The sequence below is a fragment of the Sturnus vulgaris genome, chromosome 1 (assembly GCF_052056855.1).
Source record: "Sturnus vulgaris isolate bStuVul1 chromosome 1, bStuVul1.hap1, whole genome shotgun sequence".
Classification (NCBI taxonomy): domain Eukaryota; kingdom Metazoa; phylum Chordata; class Aves; order Passeriformes; family Sturnidae; genus Sturnus; species Sturnus vulgaris.
Window position 1 is genome coordinate 33,702,190 of NC_142243.1, and position 25,560 is coordinate 33,727,749.

The 25,560-nt window shown below is 37.0% G+C and overlaps 1 protein-coding gene across 1 annotated transcript in view; it reads right to left on the reverse strand.

Annotated features, from left to right (window-relative positions):
* The window catches only part of HIBADH (3-hydroxyisobutyrate dehydrogenase), an 82,858-nt gene that overhangs the window by 56,309 nt on the left and 989 nt on the right, over positions 1 to 25,560 (reverse strand). The window contains exons 2-4 of the mRNA XM_014894099.2: positions 18,071 to 18,231; positions 13,643 to 13,752; positions 11,062 to 11,183 (exon numbers count right to left, since the gene is read on the reverse strand). Of these exons, the coding sequence (XP_014749585.2) occupies positions 11,062 to 11,183; positions 13,643 to 13,752; positions 18,071 to 18,231 (393 nt within the window). The remainder of the gene's footprint in view (positions 1 to 11,061; positions 11,184 to 13,642; positions 13,753 to 18,070; positions 18,232 to 25,560) is intronic.

The following is a 25,560-nucleotide window of genomic DNA, read 5'->3' on the forward strand; positions in this document are numbered from 1 at the left end:
TTTACTGCTTCTTGTGTAATGTGGTGAAAGAACTGACTCAGAAACTTGTTTTCTATTTTCAGTTGTATTATTTGGTCTAATAAAAGCTTCTACCTCTCTGTACACCATTTCTCCATACTCTTAAGTCACTATGCAAAAGAATAGTGGTACTTCATTACTATGATTAGTACTGAAGTATTATAGATACCTATTATTTGTGTGGCAAGAATTTAATTAGCATGATAATAGAGTACTATGGCAAGAATTTCTGACTAAAAGAAGTGTTGAAATCCTCTGTGGTTCAGTGTTCCGGAGCAAGGGAAAACAGCAACTCACACCACTTTTAGACTCTGAGAATTACTGCACCCAAGTAGTAATTTACACAGATCCCACAAGAAATGGCAGAGCCATAGGAAATGCCACTCTTAACCACACAGGGTTACATTTGACTGACAACTGCACTCAGCCCGTCTTTTTCCAATTAAGCTCCATCTGCTTCCTTGGTTGGACTGGTTGGCCTAAGGCCTCTCAACAGGACACCCATTGTATGTTACTTCATCCACTTCCCCAAAAAAGCTTTTTCTGCCAGAAGCCTGGGGATGCTTCCTCAAAGCATGTCATTGGGCAGGGGCAGGCGAGATGGGTGGGTGGACGAGTGGGAGCGGATGCGTTGCATGTGAGCATTGGCAGAAATCTGAAAAAGCATGGGCTTAGTAACTTCAACACATCCAAGGAAGTGTCTACAAAATAAAATAAAAAGCACCATTTTTCTTTCATTATATAGCCTGACCAAAAAGCTTCTGAAACCAAAATTAAATAGTGTGTTCCCTTCCACTCCCCAATATACACACTCTAAAATAAATAATGGCCAAACTGATTTAAATGAAATTCTGTAGAATTTGTGCTTGGATGAAAATGGCACATTTGAGCCTGAAGCAAAAGTAAAACCACCAAGTTATAAACCTCTCAAAGGAAGGTTTATAATGGAAATGCCAACAGACCCTTAACTATACAGGAGCTGTTAGGTGCCAACATATAAATAATTCTAGTTTTTGCGGTCACTTACGATAAATTAGATACAGTGCAAGTAGAAACAGTAGGGTTCTGATTCAGTAAACAGTAACAGCCAAGAATGCATGTTTGGATTTTTAGACAAGTATAGCATAGATTTGATGCTGGCTCTGAAATTGAGTCTATAAGGACATTTGGACTTTTTAAAGTAGTAAGCAAGCCATATTCTGAATTCTTGAGGGCTTGTAAAATAAAAACCTCCTTAACAAGCTTTGCTGCCTACTGTTTCAATCTCCTAAGATTCCTTTACCCCAGTAACCAAAAAAATGCTCCATTCAAGACTGGTGTAATTGTCTACTAAAGAAAACAACATACTAAGTGCACATAGTCACATTTACTGTTAAGAATTGCTAAGCATATTAATACAGTGGGAAAAAAAGTACCAGTGACCAAACAGTAACAGATTAACCACCTTCTTCTTTAACAGGTGTGCCAGTTGCACTACTACTAATAGAAATGCTTTTCTATAGTCCAGCATGTTCTGGAACTGGAATGATGCATTTAGGTGATCAAGTATGTTCATTTTGGTTCTGGGAGGAATTTATTGCATTGTTTCACAGCACTTAAGTCCCATGCCTTAACACGATTTGTTGAGGCAATGAGGGATACTATTAGGGCTCCCTGCAGGAACTTCCATCTTGGACAGGGTGGGAGCCCTCCAAGGCAGCCAAGATTCAGGCTGAGGCTGTTAAGAGGATGCTCTATCTCAGGAAATTCTCCTGCTTGCCAAATTCACATCAGTTTCTCATTTAGTGTTTCCGCTACAAAACCCTACCACTGCCCCAGCATCACCTCTAACTCCGCACTAATATAAATCCTAAGATGAGAATCTGCAGAAAGAGGAAAGTTAGATACACTCTTAGTTTACTCCAACTATATAGGGCTCTACCATGACAACATTTCACATGCTGATAACCTACTGAAAATTCCTTTCTCCAGCTGTCCTTAACTTTAAAAAGAGGAAGGAAATCGCTCTTCTTCCTGTGCATGCAACATAAAATGCCTTATTAAAGACAAAAAGCATCTATCTGCTACCAAATACTGCTTTCAGACTACTAGCAATTGTAGCAATTATGGAAGTAGCTTAATCAGAAAAATGTTCGACCTCAGAAATCAACCAAGTAAGAACAGCTAACTATGTATAGCCATGTGTCTCTACAGATTACCTCCATATTAGTTACATAATGAAATCCACAAAAATCTGCAAACCCAAGAAATCTAACACAAATGAAACACAAGTAGTACTCAAAGTGAAAAGTCAATGTGACTTTCCCTGTACTCCCTGTGGCAAACACACTAAGAGCCACAAGCTACACATTCCCACCATACATTCTCAGAAAGCAATGGAAACATGGATTGAAACCAAAGCGACAGCCAAAATGCACATTTCTGACTGTGTATGGTTAAACTATATAGTTACTGAGTAGCTAGGATCTTACAGTTTGCTGCAACTCATTAAATAAAGCAAATGGATGATAATTACATGGCAGATTAGTATTCCTGTCAATTTGCTAAGGTTCACATTAAAAAAAACCCTGACCCCCATTAGTTTACCAGCAGACAAACAACATACTGGGATACTATCAAATCATTATGTGGATTTAAAATATAAAAGAGTTAAATAAAGTGTTCTACACTTTATTTAACTCTTTATTATAAATAGTAAAGTATTCCACAATGTTTCACACTGCTCCCCCCATTTTACCACAAATAATTTTAACATTCTTCTACAATACAGAGTAATTAAAACACAACTGCTTACAGAACTAGGAATAGAAACTAAAAGTATGGCATCGGGGTAACATTTCCATGTATTCCAAGCAAAACTAAAGGAATTAATAATCAAATTTTAAGGGTTAAAATTACAGGTCAAATACAGTGCAGTAAATAACTTTTTTTCCCACTTCAGGTCCTATGTTGTGCTTGGCATGAAGAGAACTGTAGTTAAAAACTTTTTTTTCAGCTCTGGAACTGCAAGACTGTCCTCTGTTTTTCAGCAGACTGAAGTGGTGAGCCAGCAGGACTAAATACTGTTGGACAAACTGAAAGATGAACATTTGAACAGCTTGTATATTGACAGCTGGATTCTAAATGCTTATTAGTGGTAAAAGGCAATACTTTTTCCCTTACAGTTTTATTTCATGATATAAACCACAGGTTTTTTTAAAATGTGGTTGAAGGAAGAAGAATTAGGAAATCTTGGTATTTCTATGTGCTCCCTGTGGATTGATTAACCAGGACCTGTTCTGCTAAGGACAAAAGTTCAAGTTACTGAATTGTCTCACAATGGGCAGTACTACACTAAACACTGCAAATATGGAATAATTTTCCGGTATTTGGTTGAAGTGCAGAGGGATTACTTTTGCTAGAACATTCTCCCCCTTTTAATTCACACAACTTAAGATGCTTTTCAAAACATAAAAATATCCTCCACTATAAGACAACATTCTGCAATGATCCAGTGGCTTAGAATGATTCTGGATCATAGGATAATACTGTAATAAATAAATTCAATACTTGGCCAACTCATCACTATGATTTAAAAAATGAAACACAAGGAACCCAAAATACTAGTATCATCCAGATGGGTGTCAATGGAAGATCAGTTTTCATTCCTACTCATCCGGGATTCAGCTATTTAGAGGATCAACAAGTCATTTACTTTCAAAGGCCTGCTCTACAAGACAAGGTTAGATGTTCCTGCCTGCAAAATTTACTCCATGTGGGTTTATTGGTTTTTTTTTTGCTCCTTTAGTTTAAGTGTTTAAAGGGCCTTCAAAGGACTGTTCTTCAACACACTTCATGCACAAATGTGTCCTAAGGCTTAAGATGTGTCCTAACATTCAGACACTAAGGATGTTAATGTCTCTTTCCACATGTCTAGTGTAAGATCTGCAGATCTTCCTTGATGAATAAGAGACAAAACAAAACATGTAATTCTATGTTGGGCCACATCTGCAGTGGTCCAGTCCATTTAAATAAGTGTTGTGATTTAACCCCAGCTGGCAAAGAAGTACCATGCAGCCACTCACTCATTCACCCCTCACCCTTCCCCAGCGGGATGGAGAGGAGAAACATTAAAAAAAGGTAAAATCCATGAGTTGACATAAGAACAGTTTAATAACTGAAATAAAATACAATAATAATAATGCTGAAAAGAGAGGCAATAAAAAGATCACAATAAAACCCAAGAATGACAAGTGATGCAGAATACAGTTCCTCCACTGACTAATGTTCAGCCCATTCCTGAGCAGCAATCAGCCCCTCCCAGGCAATTCCCTCAGTTTATATACTGAGCATGACGTTCTATGGCAATGGAATAGAACCCTTTGCCCCGCTCAGGTCAGCTGTCCTGGCAATGCTCCTTCCTGGCTTGTTGTGCACCTCCTTATTGACAGAGCATGGGAACTGAAAGTCCTTGACTTGAAGTAAGGACTACTTAGCAACAACTAAACATAAATGTGTTATCAACTTTATTCTCATTCTAAAACAAAAGAACCTGGCACTGTACCAGTTACTAGGAACAAAATTAACTCTATCCCAGCTGAAACCACTTAGTCAGGTTTCTCTGGCTTTTATTTTTTTTTCCAAAAACCAAGATTTCCACACACGGACTAAAATAATCTGTTTAAGGCAACACTATATTACAAGTACAACTGCTTTTTATTAAGATTCAAAGAAAAGTGCATCAGTGGCACCTCCAATGCTCCTAGCTTGTGGGGCTGGCCCCATGCTGAGGGGCACTGCCCAGGCACGGGGCACTCCCAGTCCACTCTGTGCGGTGCCCTCCAGTTCAGACCTCCCGCTCTGGTGTGCCTGGTGCTGGGCTCACTACTGACATGTGCACCATTCACATTCAGCACACTGCAGAATTAGGACTCATATGGAGTCAGGGGATTATTAAGGTCTGGTGCTCATCATCCCCACTGTCCCAAAAGCACAGGAATCACGCTAGGATTTTTTGACTACATGAAAAATACACACTTTGAACAAGGCACTCCATTGAAAGAACAAAAAGAGAGAAAAAGAAGCCCATGAATGTTTAAAACCAAAACAAACTTTGTAGAAAGCTTCAAAGTCATCACTTCATTCCAGAAACATTCCCAACCACCACCTGCAACCCCTTAAATTTAAACATTCTCCAGGAGAAGCAATCAAAAATTTTAAAAATGAAATTAAATTAACTTTTAATCCCTAGGATTTACATCAGGCTGGCATTTATAGACCTTTCTTATTCTAGGTATCTCAGAGCATTTGACAGGAAGAAGCAGATACTAGCATTAAAGTAACCACAAACAAACAGAGCAGTTATTAGGAATGTGGTAACAGCTCACATGCAGCCGTGAATATTAGAACCATTTTTACTGAGAGAAAGAATGTTGGCTCCAACTCTGCAGTTATTCCTTACTCTTTTTCAAAGAATGCCACAGGGATTTCCAACTTCCATCTGGACAGTTTTCCTTTAACTGTTTTTGAACACCATGTGTGAGAACACAACAGGATTGTAGACATTAGGGATGGAAAAGACCGATTAGATCATGTAGCCATCCTCCTGCCAGTCGTAGATTTTCCCCTACAGAATAGTTCCTAGCACTTTGCCCAGTACAGTTTAAAGTATGTTGAGATATTTGGCTTCAACCATCTCCTTTGGAAATCATTCCACAGTGTATGAAGAATGTCGTTAGGACATTTTTTCTGGTAGACACGGCACGCATTTTTCTTTCCTTAATGATTTCCAGCCTATTATTCCTGGTTATATCCCATTGAGCCAGCCTGAATAACTCATCTTTACACCTTCGAATAAATGGAGACAGATATGTTTCTCTGCACATTGGTCATTATTTGGCCAGACTACACACGATTTTATTGCCAAAATATACAATATGCTTTAATAAAATCATTTATTCCATCCTTTTAGTCATTGTAGGATAGTTGTCTCCACCTCGGTGAACATTTTTAGATGAATACTCTCAACAAATCTGTTTATTCCTCCTTACCTTCTGCTACCTTTTATTTTATTTTATAGAGAATGCAAAAGGCATAATAGGCTTACAGAAGAAAAATAGCCTTGCAAAGTCAGCACGTTAGTAAATATACTACCTAACTCTTCTGAAACAGCAGCTGCTGCCAACATAGTGATATTTGCACAGGGTTTATACTTCCTCCCCTTCCTGTATCAAAAAACAGATTTTACCAACGTCTAAGATTTTCAAGATCTTCAATTCGTTCTTCCTGCCAACAAAAGAGATCTATTAAATAGCTTCATTTTGACAAACAAGTACTGTTATATAATTTAAATCATAAGTAATTAGAAATCATAAGCTTTTTAAGCATCTCAGATTTCGAAATACTACTTCATCCTCATTTCAGCTTCCTTAAATCAGTTCAGTCATTTTTCCTTTTTCTGTCATCAGTTACTTCCTGCATTATTTTCCCTCATCTAAATTTGAGAATAACTCAGTAATATTTTTCACACTACCTTTAGTATTAAAGTTGTACACTGTAGTTTCTACTACCATCCCTAGATCACATACTTTGCAAAAAATTAGTACAATCAAATGCATTCAGCAAAAAATGTAAACAGAGAAATTGAGAAAGATGTCAGGAAAGAAAAAAATTACACAAGGCATGTAGTGACTGAGGAAGAGCAAAGAAGTAAAAATGTCATGCTCAGTACCAGGAACACAGAGAACATTGTGGCCATTCTGAGCACACACATTTAGGCTTTAAAAATAAAGCATAAAAACATAAATCCAGAAACAATAATGAAGTAAATATTACTATGCCTTTAGATGTTTTTTCTTACCAACAAGAACACCTGCTATTGAGGAGGATAGGTCAGAATTATTAGTTCTAAATTCATGAACCTGTTCCATCTTTATAGTGTTTAAAGGATCCTAACACATCCAATCACTGCATTACCAGACCAGTAAGTCAAAACCACACCAAACCTCTATACCACTGAATTCAGGACATTCCTTATTTTATTCTTAGTTTTTATTAAAAAATACATGATGTCTCAAATTAGAGACATTGCATTAATCCACCAACTCTCCTACTCCCATAGAGTCCTAAGATTGCATTGCTCTAAAGGTGCACAAAGCTGAAGAAACAAAGCAGACACAACTTAATGAAGCCAGTTCAAGTAGCTCTATGAAGGCTCCCCAACAAAGCCAGGTCTATTAAATCAGCTTAATTCTGACAAAGATATTGATTATTCATCTTTATTACAACAGAACTTACAAGCTAAGAGATGCAATGTTTGAAATACTCATTCCTAATTCGTGTTATTTAGTCTAGTCTGAAAGTGTCTTTCAAATCATCTTTGCAAACATTGGTGTGCATAAAGTTTTAAGTCCTCTGCTTCCCTTGGAAAAGGCACACTAAGTGCCTTCAATGTTCAGGTAAGAGAAACACATAATTCACTTCTATTTTAGGAAGCTGCTCTTTCTAAGAAAAAGAAAAAAAATGGAATCTTGAAATATATTGCTCCTTGAAATAAAATAAAGAAAATATCTCCAGAGTGTTTCAGAGTGCTTCTAATATTTTTTTTTTTTCCTTTGCTCCATATTAAGTAGAGAAATGGTCATACAGGGAATAAGTCTGCAATGCACTCCTCAAGGACCCACGTTATACTTTATATTATCAGTGACCTGAAGTCTTAACTTGTCAGCATTACTACTACTACTGTTTCCAACACTTAATGATTAGCTGAAGTTTATGGAAGCAGTACTGTAAGATCAAACAGTTTGAAATGACAGCTGGAACAGAAACTACCACCTCTTCTAGCCACCTCCAATGCACAGTTTCTAAGAAAAATAATCTTTTATTCTACTCTTTATTACCTTTTTAGCTACGTGACTACAGTTCTCTACATGACAGCTATTATTAACAATCAGCAGTGTGACTTTTTAACTGACTACTCTCTTGTCTAAAGGACTCAGTAAGAAGGAAGATCTAAAGTTTCATTATCAGATCTTAAAGAACCAGACTTACAAAAGAGTTGAAAACTTTTTTTCATACCTCCAAAACCAGAAAAACAAATCAAGTTGTCACACCTTTTTGTGAAATTCCACTAGAATACAGTACAATGTATTTTAGCAGATACAGAGCTGATATAATTTCAACAGTCGCTGGAAGGGGAAAAAAGTTGAAAAGGTTGTATCTGAACACTAACAGTGCTTACAACATAGAAAGAATTACATAAGAAATTTTTAAAAAATCAGCCAATATACTTTAGGAAATGCGTATCTTGTACACTGAATTAAAGACAGAGAACTATTATAGCAGTGTCAGTGAAGCCACTAGTGAAATTGGCTCTCAATTACAAGGTAAGAATCTGTATCATATTTCTGCTGAAAGCAGTGGGAGGACAAGTTTGACACAATTCTTGAAAGCTAAATTTAGATCCTGTACTTAGCCAGTAGTACCTTGTGCCAACAGATGTCAGTTTTAAATATGCTTCTGTGACAACATGTGCTTTAAAATACTTTTATACATACTACGATGAAGAACCCAATCTTTGCAAAGAGATCATTTTCCTGTCTAGATTTTAAAAAATAATAAAAAACCATGGATTTTGAAGATGTTTCCCCATTTGTCCCATGCTCACGAAGAGGTCACAAACCAGGGCAGCACTGAGAACCATGACACAACTTTCTCATGTGGACCTGCAAGAGATCCTAATCCCAGGCTAAAGCGATTGCTATCTCTAGACAGCATTAGCAGCATAATCTGCATGCTACTATGGGGATGAGAAGTATTTTCTGAAGTCCCTTAATACAAAATAACATTATAGTGAATTGGTTCATCAACTTCTGCTTAATGGGTTCCGACTGTAAGCTGCAAGTAAATGCTGTAGGCCAATCATATGAAGAAGACAGCACTACTAAGTTGGCATGCAGGCCCATCTGAAAAAGACAACCAAGAGAAAAACTCTTTTGGGGGCAAGGCTGCAAACAAGCCACTAAAATCTGGCCCTAAAGATATGCCCAAATATTCTCCATTTGCAATGTGAGGACAGGGTGTGTAGAGTTTACAGACCAAGCAATTTTCAAAATATTATTCAGTTTGTGAACTTGTTCACAGTGCAGATGAATGTTAACATCAGGCAACACCCAAATACCTAAAAACACAAGTGGAGTTGCCCGCCAATAACAGCTAGTAAACAGACAGCTCTAAAGAGGACACTTCAGGCATGTGGCTTTCTCTTCCTCCTCCCTGTGTCCCACAGACACTCTCCTTGAAACTCCTGCCAACTCTTTTGCATTGTACAGCAACAGCATAGTGCCTGCCAATTTCTAGAGAGCCAAGCATACTTCTCCATTTAGTGTTTTGTCCGAAGGCCAACAATGCAGTCAGGACATATAAAAATACCCCGAAGACTTGATGTGTTAGGTACTGAAAGATGGAAGTAACAAAGCATAACATTAAAGGTTTTTTTCCAACAGACTTAACATCTCCACCTTTCTAGGAAGTGCCCATTTTAAACATGATTTGTACAGAGCACTCCTTGGGCTTTACAAATATAGTAAGGACTACAAAGTTAAGTCTGTTCTTTGCCCCTTATTCAGGATATTCCTCAATCTGTAACTGACACTAGCCACCATGTTATTTGTATTCAGATAAACCACTTACACCAAAAAAGCCATCTGTATTCATACTAGTGAACAATATGTTATCATATTAACTCTGTCTTGGCCTTACCATTTTCTCAAGAAACAAAATCTCCTAAAACAGTTTAAGTTCTTTCAATCAAACATTTCATCTTTGTAGGTATAGTCAACCTTACACCAAAAACTTACAGGTAAAAATAAATTACGGACATTTCTAAAAGGTAGATAATTCCCTCAGGAAAATAACATACTTGGCAGAAAGGGATTGAAGAAAACAACATAGAAGTAGGTCAGAATTGTCCAACTGATAAGCAGAAAGCCATGCTGTGTTTAAACAAAGGATAAGAGAGATACATAATCCGCTCACAATACAATTTTTTGGCTGTTTTTCTTCTCAGGATGATTTGCTATCTAGCTTTATAAAACAGAACGAATATTTTGGCTGGGAAACAAGAATCTTGTCTTCTCCATTATATTCTTCAATATCACCTACCTGGATCTGCCTGCTTTTTGTTCACAATAGAATTTGGATGAAAATTTTGGCTTCTAGTATGTAGTCAAATCCTGCCTTAGCTCGCAGTTCAAAATTAAAAAGATTGTTAGTTTTTGCTCATGACTGACACTCATTGGGAAAATAAAGAATTCTCAAAATGCCAGTTACATTAATTTTTAAACTGGATTGTAAAAACACCAAGATTTTCCCACATAAAATGAGGTTTCCTCACCTTCTAATTTTAGGTGTTTTGGAGAAGAAGTCAGCAATAAAAACAATCAGTTATTGTTTTGATTTCAAAACATTAATTTTATGTTTCTGTTCTCCTCTGTCCTCAAATTGAGAAGTCTTCCCTACTCTGTATTATTTCTTACAAGAGACTAAATACTCAGAGATCAATAATTAGCAACTTTTAAGGGTAGAAAATTATCACCCACCTTCTTCAACTGTAAAAAACCAGACAAATCTGTTTTCTTTTGATAAGGAAATCTTATTTTCCTCACTTCATTATCTCCTTTTTAATTAATGAAAAAGCAACAGAACTGTTTAATGACAACCAGTTTTTCCCTAACAGGAAGAAATAGATGGAGGCTAAAGGAATGTGAATAACTGCATTAAAATGCCACTTTATGAAAGAAGTTAAATTAAAAGGACCACTGTACCATATCCCAAGAAAGCTGTTTCTCCAAGTATAAAACAAAATCATACTTCTAAATCTTAAAAATATTCCTCTAATAACATACATATCTGTAATGCAATTAAACAAGAACAACAACAAAATAGAATATCGTACATATAGCAAAGAAAAGCAACTTATAGCAACAAGGGTACAAACTGGTGGCTGAAACTGCAAACAAAGAGACAACTTCTCCAATATGAGGCAAACTGCTAATGAAGACTTACCTCCAGAAACTGGGGCATCCATGAAAACTGCTCCCATTTTTTCAACAGCTTTGGCTAATTCTTTTGAAACTGCTGGATCTATAGTGCTGGAATCTATTAGTAATGAGCCTTTCTTCACTTTCCTAAAATAAAGGTGATTTTAAAAAATTATTATTATTGTTATTATTATTATCATCATCATCATTATTTTCAAAATATATTTGCAACTATTCCCATGGCACTGGCTTCCATGAGGATGGCAAATGTGCAGATATTTTTGGTACACTAGAAAACATGAAGTTTTAACCTTATTGAGAAAGATCTGCTCAGAATTTATATTGCTGAGTATGTATACTGCAGCTTTGAATCACTCAAAGCCCAATAAAAGACAAAACACAAAAAAAGGAGGTTCTTCTTAAATTCTGATTAAAAAAAATTACACAAATGTCTGCACTAGGAAAATCCTCCATTACACAAGTTGAGCACTATATAATATACAAATCACCTAACATGCATTCTAAGCAACTGTTGATACAGCCTAAAATTCAATATAGAACAATAAAATGTTCTTTTTATATATACAGTACCTTAAGTTCTTACCAGAATGGTCTGATTGCATTCTTTTAGTCATTCTACCATTTATTCTACATAAAAACCATAACTAAAACCACAAAAGCCCATGAAGATTTGAAGTGAAGCATGGGAAAAAATGTTTTCCCACTGATAGCCAGTACATTTACACAGATCTGTATTTCAAACTGTAGATCACAAAAAGCTGTGTATCTGATTAAAAACAAAATCTTTGAAATTTTACAAAATGGAACTTTTTTAAATTGCCCTCTACAACAAAAAAAGTTGATTTTTGTCCCGCTTTCCATTGAATTGCACCATGATTTCAAGTCCACCTGACCAGCAATCACCACGAAATCAAACACCAAAATTTTTCACTCATAAAAAGGTGTCCCATTTAAAGCTACTCATGACAGATAAAGAGATCCACTGCACTTTGAATGCTGTTGGCAGTGGATTTCACTTAATTGAATTACCCAGATTGCTGGAAATAGTCTCTCAACGTATTCATACATTGTGACCCTACTGGAACTCCAGACTCAAACAGTGCCACACACAGATCTCCTCCCTCGTGCTGCTGCAGTTAGTTTGAACACATGCAAACAAAAACCAGCACACCAGATAAGGTACTACATCCTCTCCCCTTATGTTCAGAAGAAGGCACAGTGGCTCCTTGGTAACACAGGGAGATGACTAACTCAACCTTTAAGCATTTCACGTTATTAATGTTTTCTTCTAGAAATCTTTAAAAGCTTTAGAAAATCATGAAAATCAAACCAGTCAGCAAGGACCAGGTCACTCAAAGTTACAATTACTCACTACTGTCAAATTACACCTTCTTCTCTCAATACAGAGACTGAGAAACTGCAGCAGCATAGGACTGCCTTCGATATCTTCTGTTCCCTGCTGAATTTGCCATATCTATGTACTCAAGAGATTAACTGGCTGTATTGTATCAGAAAGTCGTTCTTCAAACCACTGCCATCATGGGAACACTTCTCCCACAGCTGTTTCCTGAGCTTTGTGGGGCTGATCCAATTACCCATCTTCCCTGAAGGGTCTAAGCTACTGGTACTTAGATCTGCTCAGTCCTTCTTTAGGAGGAATTAAACTACAGACAGTAAGGGAAGGAAGCAACTATTATTCCTACACAGCAAGAACAAAAGAAATCTCTCTCTTCTACTTCCATTTTCTTATCACTGCATCTTAATATTGTACAATCAATATCTAAAAAGGCATCATTGTTTTTTTATGATCTACTGTACTTTTGTTTTCTGTATTTTTTTTCTTTTACCTTATTAACCTGGATAGATGTTAAGAGTCTACATGATCCTCAGAGGTATCCAGTAGCCTTAGTCAGCCTGCCAGGAGCAGTGCACATGTAGCCAGAACAGACTTTTAAACTGTATTTATATTTTGATTTAGCAAGTTCAAAAACTCAGATCATTAGAATTCTGCAGACTATGGATTTAAGGCTCAGTGGAAATCCCTCCACAAAAGTAAAAAAACAGTTTCACATTGAACAAAATCTTTAGGTATTTCTTTGTGTAATAAACAGAGAATAAGAGTAGAAATCAAGAAAGTCTTGTCAGCTATTCTATGTTAATACACTTTAATACTATAAGACACAATGGCATCTCTTCAGAATATTTAATTTATAGGATTTCAAGCTAAAGAAAATAGTATTTGAGAAAATAATTGTTGCCAGCAAATATTCTAGTTGTACTTGAGTGTGATACAGGACATTTTGGCAAAAGAACCGTGCAACTGAAAAGGCAGATAATAGTTAATAGTTGCCTAAAATGCACAAAAATTGTTATTCTACTGAAAATAAAATTAAGACTTTAGCCAAAAGCCATTCAAAAGCAAGCACTGTATGAGAGAAGTCATATAATTAGAAATATCAATAGTGACAGAACAGAGAACATTGAATTAAGTGCCCTGAAGGCACAGGAGGAATTACAACAATAGCAATCATCAGACAAACCTTGAGTACGAGTGGAAATTCTCCAAACTACAAAAAAAGTCTTACTTTAGAATTCCATTTGCTCCTGTGTAAACTTCTTTTGCATGGGGACTAGAAGGCAGCATGGTAATAATTCTGTCTGCTCTTTCTGCTACATCTGCTGGGGATTCTGTTACCTTTTGAAGAAAAAAAAATCAAACAATATAAGCTTACACACTTTCTGTCATGTCAGACATGTTGATGAGTTTGGTTTTAGTATTCAGTGATCCCAACTAAGCTAGGTAAAAAATTAAAACACAAGAAAAAGTGCTCTCCTAATGAAAATATTGGTTATTTGGATCCAGTAACAGAAAAACAAAACAAACAAACAAACAAACAAAAAAAAAAAAAAAAGGAAAGGATGTCCTACCATGGAAGTTCCTCTACAACATCTGCCAAAGGGAATTTGCTTTCATCCCATCAACCCATTAATGAATCTTCAATTCACTACAAACTCTGCATCTATAAAAAATATTGCTCTACAATGTTTCTAAGGAAGGACAACATGAAAGGATCACAAAAATCTCAGTTTTCCCTGGCTTATATACAGCATTGAAAGAGATGAAGACTGAGGAAAAAAGAAAAAAATTACTTGATGAATCTCTGAGCCTCATTTTAAAAGAAATCAGATAAACTAACTGATGTTTCTCACAGTATTACAATTGGCATTTTTAAAATGGAAACTTATCAGCTCAAGCATCCTTCATAAAAAGATCTGAACAATATTCAAAATATATTATTAGGTATTAGTTGTTAAATAGCCATACCTAACTTGAAAGGTATATTACCTCTCTGAAGTCACTTTCAGAGGCAGGTAGTATAGTATCTAAGATACATACACAACAAATGAAATATTGACAGCTAAGTTGTGAGTTTCACTTGGAAGGCATTTACCACTAAGATTTCTGTCCAGTACTGGTCTGAATTAATTAATTTCTTTAAAATTGTATTGTTAACACATTCATAGTCCAGGGAAAACAGCAACAAACATACAGCCTATTCTTTCATCTTTAGCTCACAGGATCAAATCTAATTTCAGTCATTTGTAATAAATGCTGAATTACACCTTGAAGAACTTCTGGGATACAGCATAAGAAACTTCCTGATTTTTATTTGACTTCTGAACAAAAGAAGGAGAGACTGTAAATAGTCACTGAACAAGGCTCTTGGGGGAAAAAAACGCAAAGAAACTGACATAGAGGGGACTGAGAAACATGCAGATTTTGTTTTGAAAGAATAACTCAATACTGCACAAAACATCTGGCATACCATACAGTTACAAAACAAAACATGCTCTAGTCTAAAGAACAAAGGAATAAATAGCAGGAATAAATGAGGTAATTATAAGCAGCTAACCTTTTATATCTGATTAGCTGATTTTATGACTTGCCTCCCTGGAGACAAGAGCCTATCTCTTTAAAAAGAAGTATGACACCTTTGTCATTAGTTCTGAGTATCTCTGGTTTGGTTCAGTCTCAATGTGTATTATTAGAGGTAGAGAGAGGAAGTGTGAAATTGGAACCTGAATCTATATATGTCTTCTTATTTGAAACTATGATCTCCAGTATTCTTAGAGGTTTGGAGGATATCAGCTGAAGACTCAGTGGCCCATTTGCATTTTTCAACCAGAAGTTTAAAAACGTACTATAGTTGGCACACAACTGAAATAGTCTATCAGCCTCAAATTTCTACTTGGCTACATAGACAGAAAATAGTTGGGTTTTGGTTACAGTTTTAAACAATTCTTAAGCAACACAGGTACAAAGAAGACATAGTACAGTGGTCATCTAAACAGAAATTCATTAATCCCATTCATGTCTTTCAAAATAATAAGATGCCTTTTACATTAAGAAAATGAGATTAAAAAATGTGCACAGACTGAGACAGTACTTCTACAACCATACAAAGGAAAAGCTTTCTGCTACGTTGAAGTAAGTAGCAAAACAAAGTGGAAATTAAAAGTAGGAATAGACACTCTTGGCCTTTTGGTACTGTTAACAAATATGAATAATATTGCCTGAAAAAAATCTACCTACCTGGTTCAATAAGCAGCATATAAAACCTTAATTTTATTTGGGACTTTCTGTCTCAGAAACAAAGCTGAATGATATAAAAGCCATTATAAAACATCAAGCATTTGAAATCATTAAGAATATGTGTATAACTTTAAAAAACAGACCAAATACTAATTGTTGATTACCAACATAGACTATGTAATCTGAGAGCAGGAGCCCACCAAGGCCTGTATATGTTCTTGATACTTGTTTACTCAAGTAAACTTTTGCGGTACGCAACTGGATAGGAGACTTTTCTGCATACTGCAGGTTGTTGGTACTGCCCTTCAATACATGCATCTGCTTGTGTTTGTTCCAAACTGCTTCTCTATTTTGTTTTACTTATATTTACAGTGAGTAAATTAATTATTGTTTGCCTGAAATGCCATTCTTACTGCACACTAAAGAAAGCTCTATTTTTATGATGCTTTAGGCATCAGGTGACTCCAGTAACATTCTCAATGTTCTAAATCTGAGATAGGATTTAGATACAAAGACCTGTAAACTGAAGCCTGACACACTGTGTGAGCCTTCCAAATTTCTCCAAGTTTCACCCCAAGTGGTTCCATATGCTCATGCTCAGTCAGTATTCCTCTTACTATTCACCATTGCCAGGCGGGTGGCTGCTTTCTGACATGTACCATGTCCCAGCTGTTTACCTCTGAAGTGGCTAAAGAAAGTGGAGTCACAGATTGTGCAGATTTATGGTCAAACATCCTGCATCCACCGTATACCTTGGTAGTAGCACTGGCCTTAAACAATGGACACTTGACTAGGTTTACTGTCTCTTGGGGTCATTTCACCCCTCTAACACTTCTGTTGGTTTTTACCCTTATAGCCAGACCAAAGAGAAAGCAGCCCTTAGAGCCCAATGTTCTTTCTACAGCAGTTTCTACAAGGCCCCATGGATCCACAAGTTTTCAACTCCTGGAATAAGTGTTGGAGTAGGATTTACACCTATAGATCAAGAAGAGGAAATTATGTTCACATATTTTAAGTGTGTTTTATTTGTATTTAAGCCTACCCATGTATTCTCTTAGTAATTTATGATCTTAAAACATACTTTGGACTTTATTTTTAACGGCATCACAGTTAACCTTTATTATCACATATTAAGTCTTGAAGTGAATGCCAAGGAGTCCACTACAAAGGCAAAAAGCTATCAACATGGGCAGCCACAGAAAAGAGCCAACTGCAGAACACGAATTAAAAATACAACCAATAGTTCAAAACAGTCTCTTCCATTTGCCCACTCTTACTCAAGACAGGTCTGGTTCATGCCTGAGGGTCTTGGCTGCTTTAACAAAATAAGAACAGGAGGTAGGAAAAGAGGTGAAAAGCTTACTTTCTCACTTAAGGCCAAGATTCTGTAATTATTCAAGGAGAGCTGCAATTAATTACTAACAGGTGTGTGGTATCATTTTATCTTTTAGGAATCTTGATGTAACCTCATTATTTAAAACAGCTGCAATTAGCTTTAACAGTTTAGACTTTCAAGGCACACAGCTCCTCTATCTAGATGTACCTACAATTTCCTTGCCACTGATGGAAAGTTCCTTTCTATCCTCCACATTGTTACATGAGAAGTTTATTTTTGCACTGCAGTTTTAAACACGCATCCATCTGCCCACAACTGTCTAAATTGTGACAGCATTGAAGCATGTCAAAACCATTCAAATGTGTTACAGACACATAGAAATGACACAACCACCTGAGAGAATGGGGATCTGAGGGTATTAACAGATTAAGAAAAGCAATAGGACTGGCTGGAACAGAGCCAAGATTTTGCAGGGTATATTGCAGGAAGGTAAAGCTCCCTAATGTAATCCATTTCCTTCCCTCCTTTTTCCTTTTCATTCCTTCCTCTTCTCTCACCATATCCTTCCTCACCTCCAAGAGAATAAGCACTTAAATAATTAGATTTTTCCCCTGCCCCTGAGGACTACACCTTGAAGCAGCAGGAAAGCTCATATGTCCCTATATCCCTTATAGCTGTGCCAGCAGGAATTTTTAACTGGGGTCATTTAACCTGAAAAGGTCAAAGTAGGAACCAGATGAAAAGCAGCCCACTGGCCATCTAGACCTGGGGGAGAAGGAAGCAGGAGAAAGCAGGAGGTGAAAGAACAGGCCATCAACCTACTCTCATAAAAAGTGGGGGAGAAAAAGACAGCTAGAGAAGTCTGACAAGGTAGCAATTCTGGCAAACAGCAGGAAAATTACTTGGGATAGAATCATACCTTTGCTCTAACTGAAACCTCACAGATTCAGATTGTATTCATTGTGCTGTTTCAGTTCTGATTGTGATCTTAACCAAGAAAGAAACCTAGATGATTTAGTTGCATTGCATGCAGGAACCATTCAACACACACAGTTATTGCTGGAATAAAATTTATTACTATACCTGAGCACCCAAGTCTTGAAATTCTTTGCAAGCTTCTGGGAAGACATCATACACAATAACTGGATATCCATGTTTTACCAGGTTTTTTGCCATTGGATTTCCCATGTTACCCAGCCCAATGAATCCAACTGGGGTTTTGGAAGCCATAGTCCTAGAACACACTGATTTCAAAACAATAAAGATCAGTATATTTGCATTTTAGACGAAAGTACAACGACATAATAAAAGCTACTACGTAATCTGTTTTCAATTATTTTAACAGCTTTATGCTTAAAAACAGTGCAAATGTGAATCCTATTTAACATGACTTAAACCTTAAATTATAGTGCCCATTGGGCCACAAATACCATCCCACAATGATTTTTCTACATATCAAAGAAAATTATTGTAATTAGGAAAACGTGGGCGTTTCAAAAAAACCCACAATACTTACAACTAAGATCTGAGAAGAACTCAAATGTAGACTTAAAATATGAACGATTGTCTGTGTTTTATTATGTGTCTGAATTCTAAACTGGATATGCAAAGTCCAATTTTATATATATTTTAATATATTTATATGTATTTTACAGACTCTTTATTTGCAACTTTTGGGATACAGCACATGTTCTCTAGAAACTAACAGAAGCTGCCACTTTACTTCATGCAGCCCCTTACAGATTCTTATGATCCTGCAATCTGATACAAGCCACAAACCAAAAGATGGAAGTTCCACAGTAAATCATGGCAAATCCTTTAAGCCATGCAACCATTGTTTAAATACTGAAAACTAGAACAAAATATAGTATTAAAAACAATTATGAAGTTTTTGCAGGAATAACCTGTATTCTATTTACCATACTACCAATACAGAACTATAAAGCCTAACCTACAATGTGTGGAAAATACTACAGTTTCAGTTACCTTTTTTCCCAGTAGTTAGTGAGCATCAGATTCTGGATAGGAGCAGCATTGCAGGCATTCATCTACTGCAATCACTGTCTCATCACTCTCAACACTCCTAATCCAAAGGCAGCACAATTTGACAGTGGCTGGATTTCTTTGCCAATTACATAAAACACTTTCTCTTTTATGACAAAGGAAAAAGTTATACAGAATAAACACTACTAAGCAGACAGAAACAAGGCTAACTAACTAGAGAAATACTGCAGCTCGAAAGTGCTCATACAGAAAATGTGCCTAAGCTGGATCGAGACTCTAAGAGGTCTCAATGCTTAGCAAAGAATCCTCTCTAGGCCAATAACACTTGATTAATCATTTTAAAGTCTTTCTGACTTTAAGCTCCTTCTTAGCCAGCAATGGTCATGCTCTTTCATCTGCAGCACTGTTTTGGAAGTGCCACATTCAATAAATCAGGTTTGTTGAGAGAACTTTGGTCTGAGACAGTTTCCACAGATGCCTGCAGCAATTACATAGCTGGAGAAGTAGCACAACTTAAAATAAATGTGCACTGGGAAAATGCTTAGTGAAAACCAAGATAAGTCAGGAAAAGAGCCCATTGCTTTTTTGAGAAGTGCTACATGTCAAAACCAGGGAACAAATGAACAAAGAGCCTAAACCAGCATCATCAGCTGCAACAATCATCTTGGAGTCTTCTCATTGTTTCTATGAGTCAGTCTTCCAGAGTCCCTCACTTGCACTAATCTAAAATTGCTCCTTTAGTTAGCCCAAAGCTTCCCACTTCCTGAGGAGCTTCAAGCCCTGGTTTTAAGCATCTTTCTTTCTCCAGCCCTTAATACCAGTAGATCTTATTTACCTTCACTTAGTAAAGCTTTCAGAACAGCCTCCTCTGGTATCCCAGTAGCCAAATGAGGAAAGTATGGACTGGACTGCAAAACTGCCTGAAGGAAGAAATACTGTCCGGAGTGTTGGACTCAAATAACAGTGATCAGTAATTCAAAGACTAGGAACAGTTGATTCACACATGATGTTCCTCGTGGGTCAATATTGAAGCTGTTTAAACGTTTCATCAATGACTGATGATTAAATATAAGCGTCCTCAGCAACATCATGTATGACACCAAATTGGGGGGAATGTCTGAAAAATGGCAGGGCAAGGCTACCATTCAGAAAGACTGGAAAAACTGCAAGCAGTTCAACAGACAAATATGTCCTGTACTTGGGGCAGGAGATGTCATTGCAGGCTGTTGACTGGCTAGACAGCTGACAACTCTGCAGAACCTGTGGATTCCCATCAACTGGAAGTTGAGCATGAGTCAGTAGTGCATCCTTGCAGCAAGAGGTTAATGACACTCTGCACTGCATCAGCAAGAGTAGACCCAGGAGGTCAAAGAAACCAGTCATTCTTCTACACAGCAAATACACAAGAGATGTGATCAGACTGCAAACAGCCCAGCAAACATCAAGTAATACGACCAAAGAGCAGGAGAACATGGCCTATGACAAGAGGCTAGGATTACTGCCTTTGCTGAGCTTGGGAGAAGCAGAGGTTGCGGTCTTCTATGACCTATGGAGAAAAGAAGAGCTACAGAGCAAATGAAGCTGAACTCTTCACAGATGTGCACTACAGTAGGACATGGGGCAATGGCCAAAAGCTGCAGGAAGGGAAATTCTGGCTGGAAATAAGAAAAGCATCCGTGATGTGAAAAAAAAATAAATTCTGCACTGTAACAGGCAATGCAGAGAAGTTGTGGAACCTCCATTCTTCTAGCAACCTTAGAACACCATGAGCAACCTAAGCTAGCTTTAAAGATTGAAGGCTTTTGGAAGCCTTGCTTCCAAACTTCGGTTTTCTTTGTTATTGTGAATTCCAAGTAACCCTATCTGAAGAATAATTCTGACTACCATATCTAGGCTCATTCTTGTAGACTCCTCACGTTTATCCTGATCTCTTCTTTTCTCACACAATCTCACAGACATCCAACCATCACCTCAAACCAAAAACTTTCTTGATACCTTTTTCTGCTATCAGTGCTGACACCAGTAGTGACGCCTGTCAAACAGAAGAGCCTAAAAGACCCATCCATAATCTGCTTAAATCTCACTGATTCATCCATCACATCTGAGATCTCAGCTGCTTCAGAACCTGGTCACCTGCCTCAACAGACATAATTTTGCCTTGATCTTCATGTTGGGAATTGAGAAGGACATTTTGCCCATGCTACTTTCACTCCTTATCTTCAACCTGCCTGCTTTTTCTCTACAATGTCACATAAGACTGTTTTGCTTCGATGACTTTTCATGACTGTCATCACATCTTAATATTAAGACTTCAGCTGGTAATTAGACTGCAGTGACATGCCTATTGCCAACATGCACTTTTATTGTGCCTCTAAGGCAGCTAGCTCTTCACAAGGTAAATATCCATTAAATGAACACATTCTTCTACTATAAGGCCTTCCTTAAAAATTGTCATTTTGTAGTATCCCCAGAAAGGCATGGAAAAAGTTAGGCTGTGATACAAGACAACTTGCTGACCAGTACCATTAAGTTTTGTGTCATTGTATTCTATTATTTCTCCTTTTGTCTCTCTCTGTTGATTTTTTTTGTCTCAGTTCATAAATCAGAGACCACTTTCTGCTATGTGCTAAAACATATTCAAATCTATGGGAATTGGGACCTGTTAATGAAGTAGTCCAATTCCTGAGGCAGTTTCTGACCTTATTTTGATTTAACTTTTCACAGCCTAGTGTTGTGTAAGACATTTCAAAATTAAGTAATTTGATTAATATTTTGAAAAATCTTCAGATCTCCAAGTACTCAAACACAGGAAAACTGGTTTAGAGGACTGATTAAATTAGTTCACAGATCTAATAGATATGATTTCAATTAAATTTGAACCAACTACATTTAGATGTGTGGCATATTTTAATGACTACTTAAGACAGTGGAGATTTGCCAAAATAGGGGATGTTTTAAAAGACAAGAACTTTCATGTTTTCCCATTAGATGAACCTCCACATGTGATTTCACAGAATGTGATGTCCAGCATGCACATGTTGGCACTTTTTAGAATCTGATATGTAGCACAAACTCAGTTTTGAAATAACTGTGTAATTAAAGCATCTAAGGACTGATATTCTCCAAACCCATATCACGTACGCCAACTATTCCCATCAATTGTATAAGCATTTGCTGAAACTGCCCCTGTGGTATTGAGCCCACTTTACTTCAACCATAAAATCCACAGTGACCTGCTGCAATCACACGGCTGGAAAAATTCCCAGTCCACACTCAACTTCTAAGAGAAGGCAGAACATCAGAATCTACTTTTAAAATAATCACTGATACCATGTGCAACTAATTCTCTTTCCTTGGGAACAGAAAGAGCAATACAGATTAATCTGTAAATCAAGCTAATTGTGAGCAAAACCAGCTACAGCTATACTGACTCCAAAGAAATTGGGCTTTTCCCACAAGATTCTTCATTATGCTCTTTAGGGAATACGTGCTTGCAGATCCTCATGCCTATGAAAACTCAGTTGATGAGGAGGATCAATTATGACACTCTCATGAAATCTGGGGCTTACAGTCAATACAGATAAAATAGATTTTTTGCTTTGAAAAGTCAGACTACAGTAGAAAAATTTTACCTAATTGGCAATTTCACAATAATTTTACCTTAAAAACAATTTAATTTTAAAAATCAGCAAGAGTTTATGAATCTCTTGAATGCCTCTTCTTGAACAAAATGCAACTGTTAGAAGAGTAACTTTTGAAATTGCACAGATTGCAATCCTGTCTTTGCAATCCTGTCAATGATTTAAAACTTGTCTTTTCAAGCTTCATATAAAGATACTGAAAGCAGTTTTAACTTGAATGATGACAAGTTTAGATAATTCAGATGCTGGCATTTCATTTCACACTATCTCCCAAAGTAACCGGTCTTACAGTTTCAAGAACGAATTCCAGCTCCAGCGCTGCCCTGATTTCACTGCAAATACTTGATTGCACAAACACTATAATATGCAGAACAGAGGACATCTCTTTGTATTCAAACAAAAAGGGACTAATAGCTGGGTAGAATCACAGACAGCAGACCTGGAAAAAGTCCAATGTGCTTGTACTCTGAGTCTAACTGGCCAAGAACAGGACTGAGAAACAAATAACTTCCAAAATATAATTTCAACTATATTACTTAATCTTGGCTTTATAAAATTTATTTTGAACCATATTCACCAAATGGCACAAGGGTAAGAGTCCACACAGTCCCGTCCCATAAGAGCTTCCTAATCAGAGCGGGTGCAGTTCATATTAATACTCTTGAGCTCTCTGGACCAGTGAAACTTCACCTCTTTTCCAATATAAGAGATTTAATGGGATCAAGGGAAGATACCCAGAATAAGTTCAGCTACTGAAGTTGCTGGTTTTGCTTGGGGCTTTATAAGAAAATACACATGAAGTCACTTGACAAAGAGAAGGAAACATGATGACAATTCAATATGAGCCACTAAATGAAAGATTTTCCCACTGATTTAGCATCTGAAGTTCTGGTACAACCACAACAGAAGACTTCATCCCTTATGACCATCCAACTTTGAAAGAAAGGATCAGAGTGTGCTTCTGTGTTTTGTGCAGACTTCTCTATGTAATTTATTAAACCTCTACTGAAACTAGATCCCGAGAGGGAACTAGATGAAGAAATATAGAAGTTAGAGAGGTCAGCTGTACATGGCTAAAATCCTTCTGCTCCTAGAAGTTTTGCCAATGGAATTTAAATTTTCCCATGGTCACTGACTTTTAAAGGCTATGATTTGGAGAAGAGCACTCTGCCAAAATAATAATTTAAGAAGATTACAATACTCAAATTTGGCCAGCTTTACATTGGAAACATCCCACTTGCTTTTTCTTGCCTCTGACTCAGAGTCCTCTTACACATAATTTTTCTTATTTGTACCTATACCTTGTGCTTGCTAATACATTACAGAGAAAACCATATAGTAAGTACTTTTCATCTAAGAGTAATATCAAGTGTACACTTGATCCCTTAATTAAGCAATGTGCTGGACTTCTGAGCAGTAGGTCTTCTATCATAATCCTTATTTAATAATCAATGCTTCTCTGCACCACAGCATAGAATCATTCAGAGCTCCTGTATCAGCAAAAGTACTGTTAAACAAGCAGAAGTACTATTTAACTATTTACTGAATGGGTCCCCTCCACTCCAACAAAACGACTTGTAAGGACATTTTTGTTCTCTAGCACAGTACTGTCTGCCTTGATGAACAGCTCCCTCAGCTGATGAATCTTCATTCACCAGAAAATCTTCTTTTCTCAGCCACCATAATTCATTAACTGCCTCTTCATCACCCAATCTCCCCGCCCCCCCAGAAGTCCCCAGGAGGGATTTCTCCATATCCATAAAAAATATATTTTTATGTAAGGTCATATAAACCCTCTCCATGAAGCACCTTTGTCAGTGCCTGACAGCTGCAGAACACAAGACTACATAGTCTCTGTCCAACCAGCTAATAGACAAACATACACATCCAAGATGCTCCTCCAAAATCTGCTCTCAGCTCTTTATTTTCCCTGTAGAGAATTTAACAATCTCTAGTATAAACATACAAAGAAACCAAGCCATCATAGTCTGCACCAGCTGCAAAGAGCAACTGACCAAGAACCCAAGGAGCATTCAATAAGAGAAGGAAGACAGCCTGCTTGCTAACCAAGCTGTGGCGTTGGACAGCTCTCAGAGCTGGCAGAATTCCTTCACTAGGATAACATTTCACTCAGGACAGATGATGAAATCACTACCCAAAACCCAACTGTCAGACTGATCAAAACTAAAGAAAAGAATGGCCAACTTAGTAAACGCTTTAGAGATGGGGAAGCCGCGACATATAACTAAGCAATAGAGCTTAGCAGTTAAGAAGGCTTAATGCTTTAGACCTTCATCCCATAAAGATTTCTCAGAGTCAAGAGCACTTTCAGCACAGTCACTACTGACTAAGTCAGAGCTTAAATACTGTGGGTGAAATTCTGTTCTATGGAAGTTTCTTGGGAGAGTCACAATTTCTCTTTAAACTTGAGTTACATTTTCTTGCTCAAGTCTTCAGGCAAACTATTTTTCAACTTTAAGGGCTAGTGTTTTGGTTGCTTTTCACACCTATACTCACCACCAAGAAACAAGATCCCCACCATTTGCCATATATTCAACATGATCATTTGGAAATTGACCATAACAGTGAATTTCAAAGCTCTTACAGAAATACTTGACAGTTACCATGCACAGAAAGTTCAAAAATCCTTGAAAGTTATTGCTTTTAATTGCGATACCACCAAAGGTACTAAACACATAAATAGGTCCCCTGTATTTAACTTTACTAGCATGGGACCAACATGCCTTCTGCACCTGAGCTATTACTTATCACCACATCAGAATTGCAATTACAAAAAAAAAAAAGCATTAGGGAAAAGAGTGAAGCAAAAAGAGCACTGAAAGATAACATCAAAATTGTCAAACGTTTCTCATTCATTTGTTTAAGTGAGGTTTACAAGAGAGTTACAAAGTTTTTAAATCTACCTAT